Source organism: Lissotriton vulgaris, chromosome 5 (assembly GCF_964263255.1).
Source record: "Lissotriton vulgaris chromosome 5, aLisVul1.2, whole genome shotgun sequence".
Taxonomy (NCBI): Eukaryota; Metazoa; Chordata; class Amphibia; order Caudata; family Salamandridae; genus Lissotriton; species Lissotriton vulgaris.
In genome coordinates, this window is record NC_141693.1 from 1,011,882,554 (window position 1) to 1,011,903,761 (window position 21,208).

General features: G+C 42.7%; 1 protein-coding gene across 1 annotated transcript in view; it reads left to right on the forward strand.

The window, feature by feature from the left end:
- The window catches only part of RRP12 (ribosomal RNA processing 12 homolog), a 438,408-nt gene that overhangs the window by 150,067 nt on the left and 267,133 nt on the right, over positions 1 to 21,208 (forward strand). Inside the window, exon 16 of the mRNA XM_086922631.1 lies at positions 2,958 to 3,022. Coding sequence (XP_086778757.1) covers positions 2,958 to 3,022 — 65 coding nt within the window. The remainder of the gene's footprint in view (positions 1 to 2,957; positions 3,023 to 21,208) is intronic.

The following is a 21,208-nucleotide window of genomic DNA, read 5'->3' on the forward strand; positions in this document are numbered from 1 at the left end:
CCTGAAATTCTCAGTGATATTAAGCTGTGCTAACTATAACTCACTCCCTACCTCCTCTGCCTATGACCTTTCTCACAAGCTCTCACATGACTAATGATTTTGATAACTGTTTATAAACGAGGATTATTTATTATACAGTGAGTCTGCATGATCTGCCATAGAGGCCTACATCATTGTGCACGACCTTTAGTAGCAGGTACTGAGCTTCGCCTGGCCATATGCCTAGTTTTGTTATCATTAATACCCAGAATTGCAGGTGCACGGCACAGGCTGTTAACTGTGAGGGTTGGGTGAAGGATACAGTGTCCTGGTGGCTTAGTGGTCTAATGTGTCAACCTCTTGGTCACAGTTTCAAATCCAGATGTGTCCACTCAGCCTTTCATCCTTCTGAGGTCGATAAAATAAGTACAATTGAGTTGGGTAACAATAAATATCTGTTACTCTGTGCCAAGATACCCTTCTGGGTAAACATGCGCTTTACGAAAACACGTTGTTATGCATGTCTAGCCCCATTCCTCCAAAACTTTGTTTAATGCTGATTCAAGTGATTTTATCAATGATAATTTGATTTTGAAAAACAAGGAAATAGAACATAACTTTGATAAAGTTTTTTCAGTGAATGTATACATATCTTTATATATACATATATTGAATATTCAGACATGGTTTTTAAGTTCGTTCTGATTTAGTGATTTAGCATTTATCATTCTGCCAAAGAGTTGCCTGGCATTCTATTCAAACTCAAGAGAATGACGTCAGATCCCTGTATAGACATGGAAAATAGGCTTGCCTGTGTCAGTAATTCTTTATTATGTATATCTGTCTATAGTATTTTTCCATTTGAATGTTTTCTGTAATTAAAAAAAACATTGCATTGTTTTTCATTAAATTCTCATGGACTTTTATCCCTAGTTGACAACCTTTAATTTGAAGCCCATTAAAGACAAACCACAGTAGCAGAGAAGTGCCAGTTCAATCACACCCATGTAATCTCAAGTAGGAACCCCGCTGGGTCTGCATAGATAACTTGCTGATCAGATATAACATGCTAAGCAAACAAAAGGATGCTTAATGCCAGTCCAGGGAGGACCTAGTCTGGCAGTTCGTGCTGGACTCTTCCCATTGGGCGCAGGGTCAAGACTGATTTACATATGGCTGGGTTCAAACTGGAATGGCATGGTGAGCAAATAAACGATGGATTTGGGCCCAGATCTCTGTACTAGGGTGAATATATGACATTGTTCTGCGTTCTGTCCATCAATCGTTCTTTTTGCATTTGATCAGATATAACATGGCAGGAACCATTAAAGAAGTAGGATTCCTTCTTATATTCTTAGTTCAACCGTTGATTTCCCCTTTGCCTTTTCAGACATGTGTGGAATTTTCACACTGAACTACTGCAAAATAACACGTCAAATAATTGCCTGAGACTTCGACATGACCGGATGCTCTGCTCTGAGAGTATTCTTCTGTTAAGGCGCACAGCTTCTGACCCCTTCATTGTGGCAGGGACTCTTCTGCAACTCTAGTGCCTTCATATTTGCTTACAACGTTTTTTAAAATAGAGAGTTGATTGATCAGAAATGGCACAGAGTTGAAGGGTAGTATGAAATGCTCATTAAGTACTAGTACCAATTAGAGCCACTTAAGAAAAAGGAAACTTGAGTCTTTAAGTTTTAGTAAACCAATAATTCAAAAGATACTTTATTCGGCCACTAAAAGCCATAAAAGCAACATTTAAAAAGAACATTTGATCAGGGATATAATCAGTAAAAGTATAGTCCCACATATACAATTTGAAAAACAGAGTCTCGCAGGTAAATAAACTATAACCAACTGAACAGATAGACAAAAATATGCAGTTCTTATTAAAACCAGCACTAAATGGTATGAGCAAACAAAGTGCAGCAGATAAAGTGCAAAAATGCTAAAACATTGACTCCGAAAATATACAAAAAGTTTGACTTAGCAGGCGCGGGGTAACGTATAATATTTCCTGAACACAGTTAACAGAAACACCTGGCTACTTCAAAGACCACCTCTTCCTGTGTCTTATGGCCCCTTTTAAAACGCTCGCAACCCCAAAACCGACCATTGGAGACAATAGCATTTGAAGATGTAGTAATGCTGGCCTTACTTGGACAAATTGACAATTTCTGAACAGCGGAAGTATAAACTTTTTACGTAGTGGATCATAAAAGTCACACAAAAAAATGAAATGTAAAGTATCCTTCTCAGAAAAATTGTCACATGAACAGGGTTTTAGTATGCCAGGTTGCATATAGCCTTTAGAAAGGCTACTAGCCAGGGTACCAGGTACAAACAGAATCTGGTTAACACAAGGTGGTGATATGTGGTAGTGACAAGAAGCAGGTGCTGCTGTACCTGTAGGCTCAGACTTAGTGTGATAAACCTTCTCACCCTGGGCTTAGCTAGCTCCTTCCCTAAGCCCCTGCCGTTTGACCAAAAACTGCTGTTTAATGACTGATGACTACCGGACCTAGAGGCCTGGTATTTAGATACAGATCGGGGGAGCCTAGCCATTTCATTTGTTCCATGATATACTTTAACCAGGAAATGTGTAAGGCCCACCTTGTGTGCAGTGCGGTCTGCAATAATACGTTGATTTAAGGTAGGGGTGAGACAAGGCCCAAGTTCTCAGCCAGCGCAACAACGGAGCAACGGCAATCAGATCTGAAATGTACCCCATGCCCAACTCCTCGTACAGGATGAACGCCGGAGTTGATGACAGAACTGCAAGAAGCTGGTAAATAAATCATAATAGGTTTGTGCTTCGTGTGGGTTCTGCTAGTCTGAAATCTTCTAAACATTTTTTTCTTTATTTCCACCCAAATAGCATTTGTGCACTATCCTTGCCATATTGAATGTTGAAAAATAATGGTATCAATCAGTTATGGGTGTGTTTCATCATAATGAATTTAGTCTCTACCTTACAGCTACTGAACTGACAGAGAGTGGTAGAAATTTGGAAGCCAAAATCTACACAACACTTCAGTGGCAGGTAAGATGTTCTTTCTTTGTAAAATGCATCCTGCCTAGTATATTTGCATTTGTGGCAAGAGTTGGTTAAATCTTGTGATGGCAGAAGTATCCTTTTGAGAGAGACGTTCTATGGTTTGTTTTTATAGCTTCTTGGTGTAGCACGTTAAGGCCGTGGGCACAAGGTGGCTGAGCACTTTACTGAAACAAGGCATTGAGTGAAAACGAGACAATCCAAGAACATGCCCTAATCATGAAATTTGGGCTTTCAAAAAGGTGTTGCCCTTGTAATGCAGAGTTTGAGATAAACAGTTAGGTCTATACAGATTATATAAATGTCTTTTGGGAAATGCTGTTTAAGACGGTTTTTAAAAGTGGGTATTGATCTTTCCTTTCATTTGTGTAAAACGTTAGTCCTGTGGGGACTCAAGTATTCTCACACTAATAAATATGACAGTTTAGCATATTTATTAATAGCAAGTCCTTTTATTCAAAATGGCCATTATTATTATTAAGAAAAAATCGATATTTCCCGTCTATTCATAGAGCTTGTTATAATGATCATATTCCAGTCAAATCAAAACATCAACAGAATAATGAACATTCAAAATAGTGGATGATTGTTTCTGAGCCATCTCATCGTCATAGCCCAAAGAAATTCATTGTTGACTCTGGAGTATTCCTTTATATTGTTCTTTGAAGGATAATTATAACCACTTCCACACGTGTTTCGCTGCATGACAGCAGCTTCTTCAGGGCTGTAAAGGTAAATACTCTTATATAGGGCTTGAATTATAATCAATCTACCCCAATTGGAGAAAAGAAATTCTTCTTTACTTGCTAATCCTCCTAATCAGTTCGACTAAGGTGCATAAAATGGAACCACTTTATAGAGATGCATTTTATTTGATATAGTACCCAGGGTCAGTCGATTTACATCAGTAAGACAGATCCTTCGTGCTATGAGTCTGGCTAGCTTCAATGGCTCCTTTGTTCCTTGGAATTTGACAGTTGCACCTCCTTGATCGCTTCAAACAATTTTCTCATATTAGAAATTCTGAGATGTATATATGTACCTTGCAAATACTTACTCAATTATTGTAAAAAGAAATATACAAAAATATCTAAACTGTTAAATCCAGCTCCTCGTTCCATGCCAGTCTTTCTTACAATGCACAAGAAAACCTTGACCTAAGTTTAAAAAAACAATATTGAATATATATTTTCTTGAGTGATATATTGATCCTACTCCTTACTTAAATTTGAAGACCATTGTGTACACAGAGAACAATGGTTTTGAGTTAAAACACAGCTTCCAGAAAGCATTTTTGGGTGCTTGGCCCAATCCATTCACAAAATGCAAACCAGTCATTTTGACACAAGTACTCAGAGCCACCTTACCTGCCCTTGACATTCATCAATACACATCCTAAACTGGCGAAGAGTTAATGCTTCCATCCAGCCCCCTTAAATAGTGGGCTGTCATGACATCACTCACTGATTAAGTCTCCCTCTAAAATACAGTTTAAAAAGTAAGCAACTAGTATAGAAACATCCAAACCCTGTGTTAAGAAGGGCAAGAAAAAGATTGAATCGCTTGAAGAGTTGATATTTTTAAGGCATTTCCACATGCCTAGCAGATAAATTCTTATTAATGGGGCAAAAGAAAAAGAAAATTATTTCCTTCTTCCATAGTCTCGAACCCCCTCACCACAAAGGGTCAATAGGTTGCATCATTAAGACATAACTTCTGTGCTATGCGTCAGGATAGGTTCGGTAGCACCTGTTACCTGTAGTTTGACAGCTACATTGCTTGATCGCTTTGAAACAATTTTCTCCTACTGTTTGAGATTCGGAAATGTTTACATGTACCTTGCAAATGCATGCTCAATTAGTCTAAAGCCTCTTCCCATACGTGTGTAGCTGTAGCTTTCCAGATCCATGTAGCTTTTCCAGAGTATGGTTCATTCTGGTTTAGAAATGTTTGGAATATTGGGGGATGGTACAGATTTGAGCAGAGCTTAGTTTCTTCATTTTCTGTTGCTACCAGATTATTAACTTTTTTAACTTTCCTTATTGTGTTTTTGCCATTTAAGTAACATCTTGCATACGGTTAGACTGACATTACATTCATGGCATTATCAGAAGTTTGTGCATATGCTATTACTCAGGGTCTGGTTACAGCTTCAACATTTTCCATGATTTTACATCGTACTTATAATCAGAAAAAACTTTATTCGGTAAACATAAAAATGTACTATAAAAGTACAATACGCAATCCTGCTAATACATAATCTTGATCTGATATACAGGTATGACTCTCGCATTTACACTAAAATGGTTTTACGATATTTAAAAATATATTTTTTAAAAGCTGTCACAGAAGCAATTATAAATTAATCATCTAAGGTTTGTAACGCTAAAAATGCAGGTCAGCATTGTCTCAGGCCTAATTTTCTCAGTACCGGGATAATCCATTTCCTTCTTGGCATGATATAAAATTTACAAAAAAACAATATATGTATAGTTGACTGTGTCGCGATATCATCACAAGGGCAGTTACATAAAATTTTTGCCCAATCATTCCGTTCATGAAAGCTAAATAAAATATTCAGTCTAAAACGGGATAACCGCAATCTATCATAGTCTCCTGTAACTAGCAAAATATATGGTTGCATTGTTTGATTTGCCATAATAATATAATGGAACCGTTGATTTACATCTTTCTATGGTAGTTTTGCATTCTCCCAGAAAACGCATACAACGAGCTTTAAGTTCTTTCCTGGGGACTTCTCGCATAGAATCTGGATTGCTTAAATATTTTGCATGTCCAAATTTAATAAAAAACATTTTTACATACCCCAACCATCTTATATATTGACCGCATCAATCCCCAGGGCATCCTTCAAGATGTGGCGGGTAAAGACAGATTCATCGACCGACCATACTCTATGCCAAAGTAAAATTGGCTGGATCTTAATAATATCCTCTAAATAGGGCATGTCTAATTCCAAGTGGCAGACTTGTTGAGGTGCTGTCTGGCACTGCCAAAAGAAACCTGAAAAAACCTATGTTCGAGGCACATGAGCTGCAGATTGCACACTATGCATAGATTGCCACTTAGTGTTGGGCCCAGATGTTTGCAGTTTGTTTTGTAGAAAAGTCTTTGTAAGTCACGGGATAGGTGACTCCTCCTTTGGATGATACTGCGCATGGTCATCAGCGCAATCCCCAGATTGTTTTTTTCCGCCACTGGGCTCTGATGTGTTTCCAGCGCTCCGTGTTAAAACCAAATTCCTTCGGCGCGCAATCCTCACCAACTTTCAGAAAATAAGTTTCGAACGCTTCTCCCCTCGATGCTATTCTTCAACGTCGACTACTTCGATTCCAGTCGACGTCGACGGCCTTCGGGCCTAACTAGGCCTCAACTCCAGCTCATGGAAAAGACGCCCTTCAAAAAGTGTCCTCAATGTGGGTCAAAGTTTCCCCACACCGACCTTCACGAGGTGTGTAACCTCTGACTTTCTCCGGAGCACGAGGCAAAGGACTGCTCAGCTTGCGCCTCTTTAGGTTCCAAAAAGACTATCCGGGACCGAAGAGCGAGAAGAACAATGGCTCGATCTTCAACCTCCATTCCGGACGACATCTTTGAAGAAGGTGTCAACGTCTCAGAACAACAAGACGTCGACAGCGGTTCCGAACATGAAGAAGATTCGGATGTCGAGGACATCACTCCAGCGCAATGGGTCGTAAGTAAGACAGTCGACCCCGACCCTACCTCGACACACCCAAAGAAGGGTCAGGTTACATGCACACCGACACTCCTCTTCGGTTGCCCCACCTTCGGGACCGGTAAAGAAGCCAATTAAGCCTTCAGGCGACTCTGGCTCGAGTCAGCCTTCGCATGGTGCCGGAGCCAACTTACCGGCACCGAAAAAGACATCGACTCCGGCTACGCCGACGTCCAAACCATCGGCGCCGAAACCCACAACTCCTTCGGCACCGAAACCCAGGACGGAACCAAGCAAAGCTTCGGATTCCAAAAAAACGCCGGAACCGAAAAAAGCATTGGATCCAAAGAAACAACCTGATCCGAAAACAACACCCGACCCGAAAAAACCTTCGCAGCCGAAAAAACATTCGGAGCCGAAAAAACATTCGGAGCCGAGAGACTCCTGCTTCTCCGACAAAGGACATTGTAAAAAAAACAAAGCAAGCCGCTTCGGTGCCGAAACCTTCCACAGCACCAAAAGATCGGCCTCCGGCAAAGGACTTATATTATCCAGACCCTGCCCAAAAGACTCTGGCTAGGGACCCAATAACTGGACAGGTGATGTTGACCTCAAAGAAGCAACTACTGAACAAACCAGCTCCAGCTCCGCATGCAAAGAAGAAGGACATGGCTCCCTCACCTTTAAGACCGCCTTCCCCTTCTCCTCCACCTATTCCATCACCACCCTCTCCCATACCACAGTATTCCCCAGCATCCTCTCATAGGGATGATGGTTCTGATGATATGGGGGGGGGGTGTGTAACATGCCTGATCCAGACACACCTACAGGCTCACTTGACCCATGGGATAATTACACCACTCAAGATGTCCCAAATGTTACTCAGGATGACTTATACCCCTCACGGCCTTCCCCACCTGAAGACACTATAGTGTTAACGAATTAATACACAGGGCTGCACAATATCATGGGGTAGACATGCATACAGACCCTGTAGACAAAGACTTCCTGATGGATACATTTGATAACGCACAAAGGTCCTTATCCATCTTACCAATGCTCAAAGGAGTAATTAAACACGCTGCTGAAGTCTTCAAAGATCCAGTCAGAGCTAGAATCATTAATCCTTGTATAGAGAAGAAATATAAAGCCGTCCCTTCAGACCCAGCATACATTAAGGGGCCAGTACCACTAGACTCACTTGTAGTTTCCAACGCACGCAAGAGAGCTAACTCGCAAACATCAGGTGATGCTGCCCCACCACATAAAGAGTCTAAGTTACTGGACGCATCAGGGTAGAGAACTGCGTCTCAAGCAGCAAACATCTGGCGTATCGCCAACACACAAGCATTGCTAGCCAGATATGATAGAGCACATTATGACGAATTAGAGTCCATAATTAGACACCTCCCTAATAAGTACAGGGATAGGGCACATGAACTCATCAAAGAGGGTAAAAACATTACAAATACCTCCATCAGATGTGCCCTTGACGCAGCGGATACTGCGTCTAGAGCAGTTAACACCAGCATCTTACTACGCAGACACACCTGGCTACGTATATCAGGATTCAAACTTGAGGTACAAAGTGCCATTCTGAATCAACCTTACGATGAGCAACACCTATTTGGACCCAATGTGGATGTATCTCATGAAAAAAGATACAGACACCGCCAAATCTATGGGAGCCCTGCAGTCGCAGGCTCCCACACGTTCATTTCGTCGCTCATCCTATAGAGGTGCCACCAGAGGATATTCCTCAGACACAGCCTCTGCCTCACACAAAGCCCCCACACAATCCACTTACAGCAAGGGCTACCAAAGGGGTGGGTACAGGGGTAACAATAACAAGGGCAGAGGCAAAAATAACAATTCCCGCTCTGCCTCCACCACTCCTGTCGGTGGAAGACTCCAACAGTACCTGCCAGCCTGGGAAAACGTCACATCAGACAGGTGGGTGTTACAAATTATTCAATCTGGAACTACAATCTAACCCCCCAAACATACCACCCAAGCAGCGTCCAATGTCACAGGAACATTTAACATTGCTCAGACAAGAGGTAATATCCCTCTTGCAGAAAAATGTAATAGAAATAGTTCCAGAGCACCATAAAAACAAAGGAGTATACTCACTGTATTTCCTAATACCAAAAAAGGACGGATCTCTAAGACCCATTCTAGACCCATTCTAGACCTCAGACCTCTAAACATTTACATTCAGTCGGACCATTTCCATATGGTCACACTTCAACAGGTCCTTCCACTACTGGTACTAAACAACTTCCTTGCCACTCTAGATCTCAAGGACGCCTACTTCCATATTCCCATCCTCGCAGAGCACAGAAAATATCTCAGATTTGTGCTAGACGGGCAGCACTACCAGTTCAAAGTGCTCCCATTCGGAGTCAGAACAGCACCAAGGGTGTTTACCAAATGCCTAGCAGAGGTAGCAGCACACTTAAGAAAGCAACACATTCATGTCTTCCCATATCTGGACGACTGGCTCATAAAAGCCAGCTCAAAATTCAAGTCGCAACACTCACTACTAGCTCGAGTGTTCATGCAGGTCATAGGAATGATGGCATCTTGCATATTCGTAGTTCCTCACGCAAGATTGCAAATGCGTCCACTTCAAGAGTGCCTAGCACGCCAATGGAACCAGGCTCAAGGTCAACTAACAGACCTAGTGTTGGTAGACTGTCGGACTCATCGTTCTCTGCAATGGTGGAACACCAAAAATCTTTCCAAAGGGCAACCGTTTCTTGAGCCAGTTCCTCAAGTAGTCTTAACAGCGGACGCATCGCTCTCCGGCTGGGGAGCTCACATCCTGCATCACACCACGCAAGGGAGGTGGACACCGCAACAAAAGCTACTCCACATCAACCACCTAGAGTTACTAGCTGTGTTTCTAGCCCTAAAAGCTTTTCAAACTCAAGTGTCAAGCAAAGCTGTCCTAGTCCGCACAGACAATATGACAGCTATGTACTACATAAACAAACAAGTAGGGACACACTCTGCAGCTCTCTCAGCACAGCAGATATGGAGATGGGCCATACAACTAAAGATCTTCCTATTAGCCCAACACGTCCCAGGAGTACAAAACACCATGGCAGATCTGCTAAGTTGACAAACTCAGCAAATCCACAAATGGAAACTTCATCCACAAGTTCTTCTTCCGTTCTTTCAAATGTGGGGACAACCTCAAATAGACCTCTTTGCCACCCACGAAAACGCAAAATGCCCAAACTTTGCCGCCAGTTACCCACACCCATTGTCCAAAGGCAATGCGATATGGATAAACTGGTCAAAACTATTTGCGTACACTTTTCCTCCTCTCCCACTACTTCCATTAGTGGTACGCAAACTACAGCAACATTCCCTAACTCTAATCCTGATCGCTCCAACTTGGGCCAGACAACCGTGGTACACCACGCTGTTGCAAATGTCTGTAGTACCACACCAAAAACTAAACCTATCTCCACGCCTATTAACGCAGAACCATGGAGAGATCAGACACCCGGACCCAGCTCAGCTCAACCTAGCGATCTGGCTCCTGAGGTCATAGTTTGGTTACCTCAACCTTCCCCCAGAATGTATGAACGTTATCAAAGAAGCTAGACGCCCCACCACTAGAGCATGTTACGCTGCTAAGTGGAAAAGGTTTGTCATATACTGCCAAAACAACTAAATGAATCCTTTAGATGTGTCTCTTCAACACATCATTGGATATTTATTGCACCTTCAAAAGTGTAACTTAGCCTACACGTCTGTCAGGTTACACCTTGCAGCTATTGCAGCATACTTGCAAAATAGACAACATCTATCTCTTTTTAGAGTGTCAGCTATTAAAGCTTTCTTGGAAGGACTCAAAAGAATAATTCCTCCCAGAACACCACCCGCACCAGTGTGGAATCTAAATGTGGTTCTCAAAAGGTTAATGGGACCTCCCTTCGAACCATTACATAAATGCGAATTGCAATTTCTAACCTGGAAAGTAGCTTTCCTAGTAGCCATTACGTCTCTCAGAAGGGTTAGTGAACTACAAGCATTTACCATTTAGGAACCCTTTCTACAAATGCATCATAACAAAGTGGTTCTTCGTAGTAATCCAAAATTCCTTCCAAATGTCATTTCCCCTTTTCTTCTAAATCAATCTGTTGAGCTGCCTGTTTTTTCTCGTAGCCTCAAACAGTCACAGAAAGAGCTCTACACACTTTAGATGTCAAGAGAGCATTACTGTACTACATTGAAAGAACACAAACCTTTCGTAAGACAAAACAACGTTTTGTGTCTTTCTCACCACCACATAGAGGCAATCCCATTTCAAAGTCGGGGATCGTTAGCTGGATTGTTAAATGTATACAAATATGTTATCAAAAAGCCAAACGCACATTAACAATCCCACCAAAAGCCCATTCTACCAGGAAAATAGGGGCTTTAATGGCATTCTTAGGGAACATTCCCCTAGATTACATATGCAAAGCAGCCACATGGTCTACACCGCACACATTCACAAAGCATTATTACTGTGTAGATGTGCAAACTAAACAACAAGCCACTGTGGGCCAGGCTGTACTAAAAACTGTTTCAAACCACTTCAACAGATACAGGTGGTCGCCGCTAGGTGTGGGAACTGCTATGTAATCTATGCATAGTGTGCAATCTGCAGCTAATATGCCTCGAACAGAAAATGCTACTTACCAGTATGCATCTGTTCTTGGCATGTAGAGCTGCAGAGTTGCACACGCCCACCCGCCTCCCTTTATCTGTTCCAGTATTATCTTAATTGGATACATATCACATGGACATCACTATCTCTTATACAGCTCCATCACTTCCCTAATGGCGAAAAACAATCTGGGGATGGAGCCGATGACAATGCGCACTATCATCCAAAGGAGGAGTCACCTATTCCGTGACTTCCAAAGACTTTTCTACAAAACAAACTACAAACATCCGCCCAACACTAGGTGGCAATCTATGCATAGTGTGCAACTCTGCAGCTCTACATGCCAAGAACAGATGCATATTGGTAAGTAGCATTTTCCTTTCTACCACTTGTAAAGAGCCTACATTGGCATACCCCCAAATTCCTGCACCATAAGTGGCAACAGCACACATTTGGCTCTATAGATCTGAAGCAGTTCAACAGAGGGACATTTTCCCAATTTCCTGCTGAAATTAGATAATGCCATAAAAGATTTTATATAAAGAAGCTTTTTTGCTTTCACCATCTGAACCCATGATCCCTTCCTTGTACCCCGCGTAATATTTAGATGGGGGAGCATATTCCATTAATCAGCACCCTTGCCTGCGGCTGGCTGTATAGTAACTTAATCCAGGACAGGAAAGTGGGTGGAAATCCCATTCGGCGCAAGATGCTCCCGAGGTAATCGAGCAGGGAGGAATTCTCTTTGGGAGTCTCCCAGCCATTCCAGTGCCACATTTTCCAGATACTGTTCCAAGTCTAGGGGCTGTGCCCTCTGTGTTGTATATAATGCAGTATAGAATTAATGGAATGCCTGCAGTATGTCTGGCGTGTCCCTGTATACTCCTCTGCCCGACTCCATTATCTCCAGTAAAGTGTTAGAGAACCTTGGTTTACGGATCAGTTCAGCAAGCGCTTTCCCAGGTCTCTCCCCCTCCCCGTACCTGCTGGCTCAGGAATATTTCCCATGGAACAAGCATTCTCGCTCTGCTGTTTCATGATATTCGGGCAATGTATTCCTAAGTTTCGCTTGCAGTTTCCCACAAGTGGCTTCCCCCAGCTTCATCTTCATCTGTTTGATGTCGGTCTCCAGGTTGTGGAGGGTAATGCGTATATCCCTCAACATGCCCCCCTTGTATTGTAACTTTTTTTTTTACCACTTTATTTAGCAGTTTTGTTACGGTTACAATAGTGCACATGGATCAGATGAGCATAAAAACAAAAATACAAAGCAGAGTGACAAGCACGCACGGACACAAATATATACATTTCCCATGAATTAACTAACAATAACGTGGTGCACAAATGCCACCCCAGAGAGAGTTCCTCAAATCACCCACATTCTACTGTGTAATCCAGTACAATCACATTTTTAACTGAGGGGCGAAACAAGTACAATAGTTAAGCAGATCATAGTTGTGGCAACATGCTTAATACCACGCCTGAGAGTGGATTGCATCAACGCAGTGTGCAAATTTAGCCCACACCAGTGAGTACTATTTCTTTATCTGCTGGTGTGGAGGAGGTCAGTTGCCGGGCTTGTATATACGCTCTCAGTAAGACAGATCCTTCGTGCTATGAGTCTGGCTAGCTTCAATGGCTCCTTTGTTCCTTGGAATTTGACAGTTGCACCTCCTTGATCGCTTCAAACAATTTTCTCATATTAGAAATTCTGAGATGTATATATGTACCTTGCAAATACTTACTCAATTATTGTAAAAAGAAATATACAAAAATATCTAAACTGTTAAATCCAGCTCCTCGTTCCATGCCAGTCTTTCTTACAATGCACAAGAAAACCTTGACCTAAGTTTAAAAAAACAATATTGAATATATATTTTCTTGAGTGATATATTGATCCTACTCCTTACTTAAATTTGAAGACCATTGTGTACACAGAGAACAATGGTTTTGAGTTAAAACACAGCTTCCAGAAAGCATTTTTGGGTGCTTGGCCCAATCCATTCACAAAATGCAAACCAGTCATTTTGACACAAGTACTCAGAGCCACCTTACCTGCCCTTGACATTCATCAATACACATCCTAAACTGGCGAAGAGTTAATGCTTCCATCCAGCCCCCTTAAATAGTGGGCTGTCATGACATCACTCACTGATTAAGTCTCCCTCTAAAATACAGTTTAAAAAGTAAGCAACTAGTATAGAAACATCCAAACCCTGTGTTAAGAAGGGCAAGAAAAAGATTGAATCGCTTGAAGAGTTGATATTTTTAAGGCATTTCCACATGCCTAGCAGATAAATTCTTATTAATGGGGCAAAAGAAAAAGAAAATTATTTCCTTCTTCCATAGTCTCGAACCCCCTCACCACAAAGGGTCAATAGGTTGCATCATTAAGACATAACTTCTGTGCTATGCGTCAGGATAGGTTCGGTAGCACCTGTTACCTGTAGTTTGACAGCTACATTGCTTGATCGCTTTGAAACAATTTTCTCCTACTGTTTGAGATTCGGAAATGTTTACATGTACCTTGCAAATGCATGCTCAATTAGTCTAAAGCCTCTTCCCATACGTGTGTAGCTGTAGCTTTCCAGATCCATGTAGCTTTTCCAGAGTATGGTTCATTCTGGTTTAGAAATGTTTGGAATATTGGGGGATGGTACAGATTTGAGCAGAGCTTAGTTTCTTCATTTTCTGTTGCTACCAGATTATTAACTTTTTTAACTTTCCTTATTGTGTTTTTGCCATTTAAGTAACATCTTGCATACGGTTAGACTGACATTACATTCATGGCATTATCAGAAGTTTGTGCATATGCTATTACTCAGGGTCTGGTTACAGCTTCAACATTTTCCATGATTTTACATCGTACTTATAATCAGAAAAAACTTTATTCGGTAAACATAAAAATGTACTATAAAAGTACAATACGCAATCCTGCTAATACATAATCTTGATCTGATATACAGGTATGACTCTCGCATTTACACTAAAATGGTTTTACGATATTTAAAAATATATTTTTTAAAAGCTGTCACAGAAGCAATTATAAATTAATCATCTAAGGTTTGTAACGCTAAAAATGCAGGTCAGCATTGTCTCAGGCCTAATTTTCTCAGTACCGGGATAATCCATTTCCTTCTTGGCATGATATAAAATTTACAAAAAAACAATATATGTATAGTTGACTGTGTCGCGATATCATCACAAGGGCAGTTACATAAAATTTTTGCCCAATCATTCCGTTCATGAAAGCTAAATAAAATATTCAGTCTAAAACGGGATAACCGCAATCTATCATAGTCTCCTGTAACTAGCAAAATATATGGTTGCATTGTTTGATTTGCCATAATAATATAATGGAACCGTTGATTTACATCTTTCTATGGTAGTTTTGCATTCTCCCAGAAAACGCATACAACGAGCTTTAAGTTCTTTCCTGGGGACTTCTCGCATAGAATCTGGATTGCTTAAATATTTTGCATGTCCAAATTTAATAAAAAACATTTTTACATACCCCAACCATCTTATATATTGACCGCATCAATCCCCAGGGCATCCTTCAAGATGTGGCGGGTAAAGACAGATTCATCGACCGACCATACTCTATGCCAAAGTAAAATTGGCTGGATCTTAATAATATCCTCTAAATAGGGCATGTCTAATTCCAAGTGGCAGACTTGTTGAGGTGCTGTCTGGCACTGCCAAAAGAAACCTGAAAAAACCTATGTTCGAGGCACATGAGCTGCAGATTGCACACTATGCATAGATTGCCACTTAGTGTTGGGCCCAGATGTTTGCAGTTTGTTTTGTAGAAAAGTCTTTGTAAGTCACGGGATAGGTGACTCCTCCTTTGGATGATACTGCGCATGGTCATCAGCGCAATCCCCAGATTGTTTTTTTCCGCCACTGGGCTCTGATGTGTTTCCAGCGCTCCGTGTTAAAACCAAATTCCTTCGGCGCGCAATCCTCACCAACTTTCAGAAAATAAGTTTCGAACGCTTCTCCCCTCGATGCTATTCTTCAACGTCGACTACTTCGATTCCAGTCGACGTCGACGGCCTTCGGGCCTAACTAGGCCTCAACTCCAGCTCATGGAAAAGACGCCCTTCAAAAAGTGTCCTCAATGTGGGTCAAAGTTTCCCCACACCGACCTTCACGAGGTGTGTAACCTCTGACTTTCTCCGGAGCACGAGGCAAAGGACTGCTCAGCTTGCGCCTCTTTAGGTTCCAAAAAGACTATCCGGGACCGAAGAGCGAGAAGAACAATGGCTCGATCTTCAACCTCCATTCCGGACGACATCTTTGAAGAAGGTGTCAACGTCTCAGAACAACAAGACGTCGACAGCGGTTCCGAACATGAAGAAGATTCGGATGTCGAGGACATCACTCCAGCGCAATGGGTCGTAAGTAAGACAGTCGACCCCGACCCTACCTCGACACACCCAAAGAAGGGTCAGGTTACATGCACACCGACACTCCTCTTCGGCTGCCCCACCTTCGGGACCGGTAAAGAAGCCAATTAAGCCTTCAGGCGACTCTGGCTCGAGTCAGCCTTCGCATGGTGCCGGAGCCAACTTACCGGCACCGAAAAAGACATCGACTCCGGCTACGCCGACGTCCAAACCATCGGCGCCGAAACCCACAACTCCTTCGGCACCGAAACCCAGGACGGAACCAAGCAAAGCTTCGGATTCCAAAAAAACGCCGGAACCGAAAAAAGCATTGGATCCAAAGAAACAACCTGATCCGAAAACAACACCCGACCCGAAAAAACCTTCGCAGCCGAAAAAACATTCGGAGCCGAAAAAACATTCGGAGCCGAGAGACTCCTGCTTCTCCGACAAAGGACATTGTAAAAAAAACAAAGCAAGCCGCTTCGGTGCCGAAACCTTCCACAGCACCAAAAGATCGGCCTCCGGCAAAGGACTTATATTATCCAGACCCTGCCCAAAAGACTCTGGCTAGGGACCCAATAACTGGACAGGTGATGTTGACCTCAAAGAAGCAACTACTGAACAAACCAGCTCCAGCTCCGCATGCAAAGAAGAAGGACATGGCTCCCTCACCTTTAAGACCGCCTTCCCCTTCTCCTCCACCTATTCCATCACCACCCTCTCCCATACCACAGTATTCCCCAGCATCCTCTCATAGGGATGATGGTTCTGATGATATGGGGGGGGGGTGTGTAACATGCCTGATCCAGACACACCTACAGGCTCACTTGACCCATGGGATAATTACACCACTCAAGATGTCCCAAATGTTACTCAGGATGACTTATACCCCTCACGGCCTTCCCCACCTGAAGACACTATAGTGTTAACGAATTAATACACAGGGCTGCACAATATCATGGGGTAGACATGCATACAGACCCTGTAGACAAAGACTTCCTGATGGATACATTTGATAACGCACAAAGGTCCTTATCCATCTTACCAATGCTCAAAGGAGTAATTAAACACGCTGCTGAAGTCTTCAAAGATCCAGTCAGAGCTAGAATCATTAATCCTTGTATAGAGAAGAAATATAAAGCCGTCCCTTCAGACCCAGCATACATTAAGGGGCCAGTACCACTAGACTCACTTGTAGTTTCCAACGCACGCAAGAGAGCTAACTCGCAAACATCAGGTGATGCTGCCCCACCACATAAAGAGTCTAAGTTACTGGACGCATCAGGGTAGAGAACTGCGTCTCAAGCAGCAAACATCTGGCGTATCGCCAACACACAAGCATTGCTAGCCAGATATGATAGAGCACATTATGACGAATTAGAGTCCATAATTAGACACCTCCCTAATAAGTACAGGGATAGGGCACATGAACTCATCAAAGAGGGTAAAAACATTACAAATACCTCCATCAGATGTGCCCTTGACGCAGCGGATACTGCGTCTAGAGCAGTTAACACCAGCATCTTACTACGCAGACACACCTGGCTACGTATATCAGGATTCAAACTTGAGGTACAAAGTGCCATTCTGAATCAACCTTACGATGAGCAACACCTATTTGGACCCAATGTGGATGTATCTCATGAAAAAAGATACAGACACCGCCAAATCTATGGGAGCCCTGCAGTCGCAGGCTCCCACACGTTCATTTCGTCGCTCATCCTATAGAGGTGCCACCAGAGGATATTCCTCAGACACAGCCTCTGCCTCACACAAAGCCCCCACACAATCCACTTACAGCAAGGGCTACCAAAGGGGTGGGTACAGGGGTAACAATAACAAGGGCAGAGGCAAAAATAACAATTCCCGCTCTGCCTCCACCACTCCTGTCGGTGGAAGACTCCAACAGTACCTGCCAGCCTGGGAAAACGTCACATCAGACAGGTGGGTGTTACAAATTATTCAATCTGGAACTACAATCTAACCCCCCAAACATACCACCCAAGCAGCGTCCAATGTCACAGGAACATTTAACATTGCTCAGACAAGAGGTAATATCCCTCTTGCAGAAAAATGTAATAGAAATAGTTCCAGAGCACCATAAAAACAAAGGAGTATACTCACTGTATTTCCTAATACCAAAAAAGGACGGATCTCTAAGACCCATTCTAGACCCATTCTAGACCTCAGACCTCTAAACATTTACATTCAGTCGGACCATTTCCATATGGTCACACTTCAACAGGTCCTTCCACTACTGGTACTAAACAACTTCCTTGCCACTCTAGATCTCAAGGACGCCTACTTCCATATTCCCATCCTCGCAGAGCACAGAAAATATCTCAGATTTGTGCTAGACGGGCAGCACTACCAGTTCAAAGTGCTCCCATTCGGAGTCAGAACAGCACCAAGGGTGTTTACCAAATGCCTAGCAGAGGTAGCAGCACACTTAAGAAAGCAACACATTCATGTCTTCCCATATCTGGACGACTGGCTCATAAAAGCCAGCTCAAAATTCAAGTCGCAACACTCACTACTAGCTCGAGTGTTCATGCAGGTCATAGGAATGATGGCATCTTGCATATTCGTAGTTCCTCACGCAAGATTGCAAATGCGTCCACTTCAAGAGTGCCTAGCACGCCAATGGAACCAGGCTCAAGGTCAACTAACAGACCTAGTGTTGGTAGACTGTCGGACTCATCGTTCTCTGCAATGGTGGAACACCAAAAATCTTTCCAAAGGGCAACCGTTTCTTGAGCCAGTTCCTCAAGTAGTCTTAACAGCGGACGCATCGCTCTCCGGCTGGGGAGCTCACATCCTGCATCACACCACGCAAGGGAGGTGGACACCGCAACAAAAGCTACTCCACATCAACCACCTAGAGTTACTAGCTGTGTTTCTAGCCCTAAAAGCTTTTCAAACTCAAGTGTCAAGCAAAGCTGTCCTAGTCCGCACAGACAATATGACAGCTATGTACTACATAAACAAACAAGTAGGGACACACTCTGCAGCTCTCTCAGCACAGCAGATATGGAGATGGGCCATACAACTAAAGATCTTCCTATTAGCCCAACACGTCCCAGGAGTACAAAACACCATGGCAGATCTGCTAAGTTGACAAACTCAGCAAATCCACAAATGGAAACTTCATCCACAAGTTCTTCTTCCGTTCTTTCAAATGTGGGGACAACCTCAAATAGACCTCTTTGCCACCCACGAAAACGCAAAATGCCCAAACTTTGCCGCCAGTTACCCACACCCATTGTCCAAAGGCAATGCGATATGGATAAACTGGTCAAAACTATTTGCGTACACTTTTCCTCCTCTCCCACTACTTCCATTAGTGGTACGCAAACTACAGCAACATTCCCTAACTCTAATCCTGATCGCTCCAACTTGGGCCAGACAACCGTGGTACACCACGCTGTTGCAAATGTCTGTAGTACCACACCAAAAACTAAACCTATCTCCACGCCTATTAACGCAGAACCATGGAGAGATCAGACACCCGGACCCAGCTCAGCTCAACCTAGCGATCTGGCTCCTGAGGTCATAGTTTGGTTACCTCAACCTTCCCCCAGAATGTATGAACGTTATCAAAGAAGCTAGACGCCCCACCACTAGAGCATGTTACGCTGCTAAGTGGAAAAGGTTTGTCATATACTGCCAAAACAACTAAATGAATCCTTTAGATGTGTCTCTTCAACACATCATTGGATATTTATTGCACCTTCAAAAGTGTAACTTAGCCTACACGTCTGTCAGGTTACACCTTGCAGCTATTGCAGCATACTTGCAAAATAGACAACATCTATCTCTTTTTAGAGTGTCAGCTATTAAAGCTTTCTTGGAAGGACTCAAAAGAATAATTCCTCCCAGAACACCACCCGCACCAGTGTGGAATCTAAATGTGGTTCTCAAAAGGTTAATGGGACCTCCCTTCGAACCATTACATAAATGCGAATTGCAATTTCTAACCTGGAAAGTAGCTTTCCTAGTAGCCATTACGTCTCTCAGAAGGGTTAGTGAACTACAAGCATTTACCATTTAGGAACCCTTTCTACAAATGCATCATAACAAAGTGGTTCTTCGTAGTAATCCAAAATTCCTTCCAAATGTCATTTCCCCTTTTCTTCTAAATCAATCTGTTGAGCTGCCTGTTTTTTCTCGTAGCCTCAAACAGTCACAGAAAGAGCTCTACACACTTTAGATGTCAAGAGAGCATTACTGTACTACATTGAAAGAACACAAACCTTTCGTAAGACAAAACAACGTTTTGTGTCTTTCTCACCACCACATAGAGGCAATCCCATTTCAAAGTCGGGGATCGTTAGCTGGATTGTTAAATGTATACAAATATGTTATCAAAAAGCCAAACGCACATTAACAATCCCACCAAAAGCCCATTCTACCAGGAAAATAGGGGCTTTAATGGCATTCTTAGGGAACATTCCCCTAGATTACATATGCAAAGCAGCCACATGGTCTACACCGCACACATTCACAAAGCATTATTACTGTGTAGATGTGCAAACTAAACAACAAGCCACTGTGGGCCAGGCTGTACTAAAAACTGTTTCAAACCACTTCAACAGATACAGGTGGTCGCCGCTAGGTGTGGGAACTGCTATGTAATCTATGCATAGTGTGCAATCTGCAGCTAATATGCCTCGAACAGAAAATGCTACTTACCAGTATGCATCTGTTCTTGGCATGTAGAGCTGCAGAGTTGCACACGCCCACCCGCCTCCCTTTATCTGTTCCAGTATTATCTTAATTGGATACATATCACATGGACATCACTATCTCTTATACAGCTCCATCACTTCCCTAATGGCGAAAAACAATCTGGGGATGGAGCCGATGACAATGCGCACTATCATCCAAAGGAGGAGTCACCTATTCCGTGACTTCCAAAGACTTTTCTACAAAACAAACTACAAACATCCGCCCAACACTAGGTGGCAATCTATGCATAGTGTGCAACTCTGCAGCTCTACATGCCAAGAACAGATGCATATTGGTAAGTAGCATTTTCCTTTCTACCACTTGTAAAGAGCCTACATTGGCATACCCCCAAATTCCTGCACCATAAGTGGCAACAGCACACATTTGGCTCTATAGATCTGAAGCAGTTCAACAGAGGGACATTTTCCCAATTTCCTGCTGAAATTAGATAATGCCATAAAAGATTTTATATAAAGAAGCTTTTTTGCTTTCACCATCTGAACCCATGATCCCTTCCTTGTACCCCGCGTAATATTTAGATGGGGGAGCATATTCCATTAATCAGCACCCTTGCCTGCGGCTGGCTGTATAGTAACTTAATCCAGGACAGGAAAGTGGGTGGAAATCCCATTCGGCGCAAGATGCTCCCGAGGTAATCGAGCAGGGAGGAATTCTCTTTGGGAGTC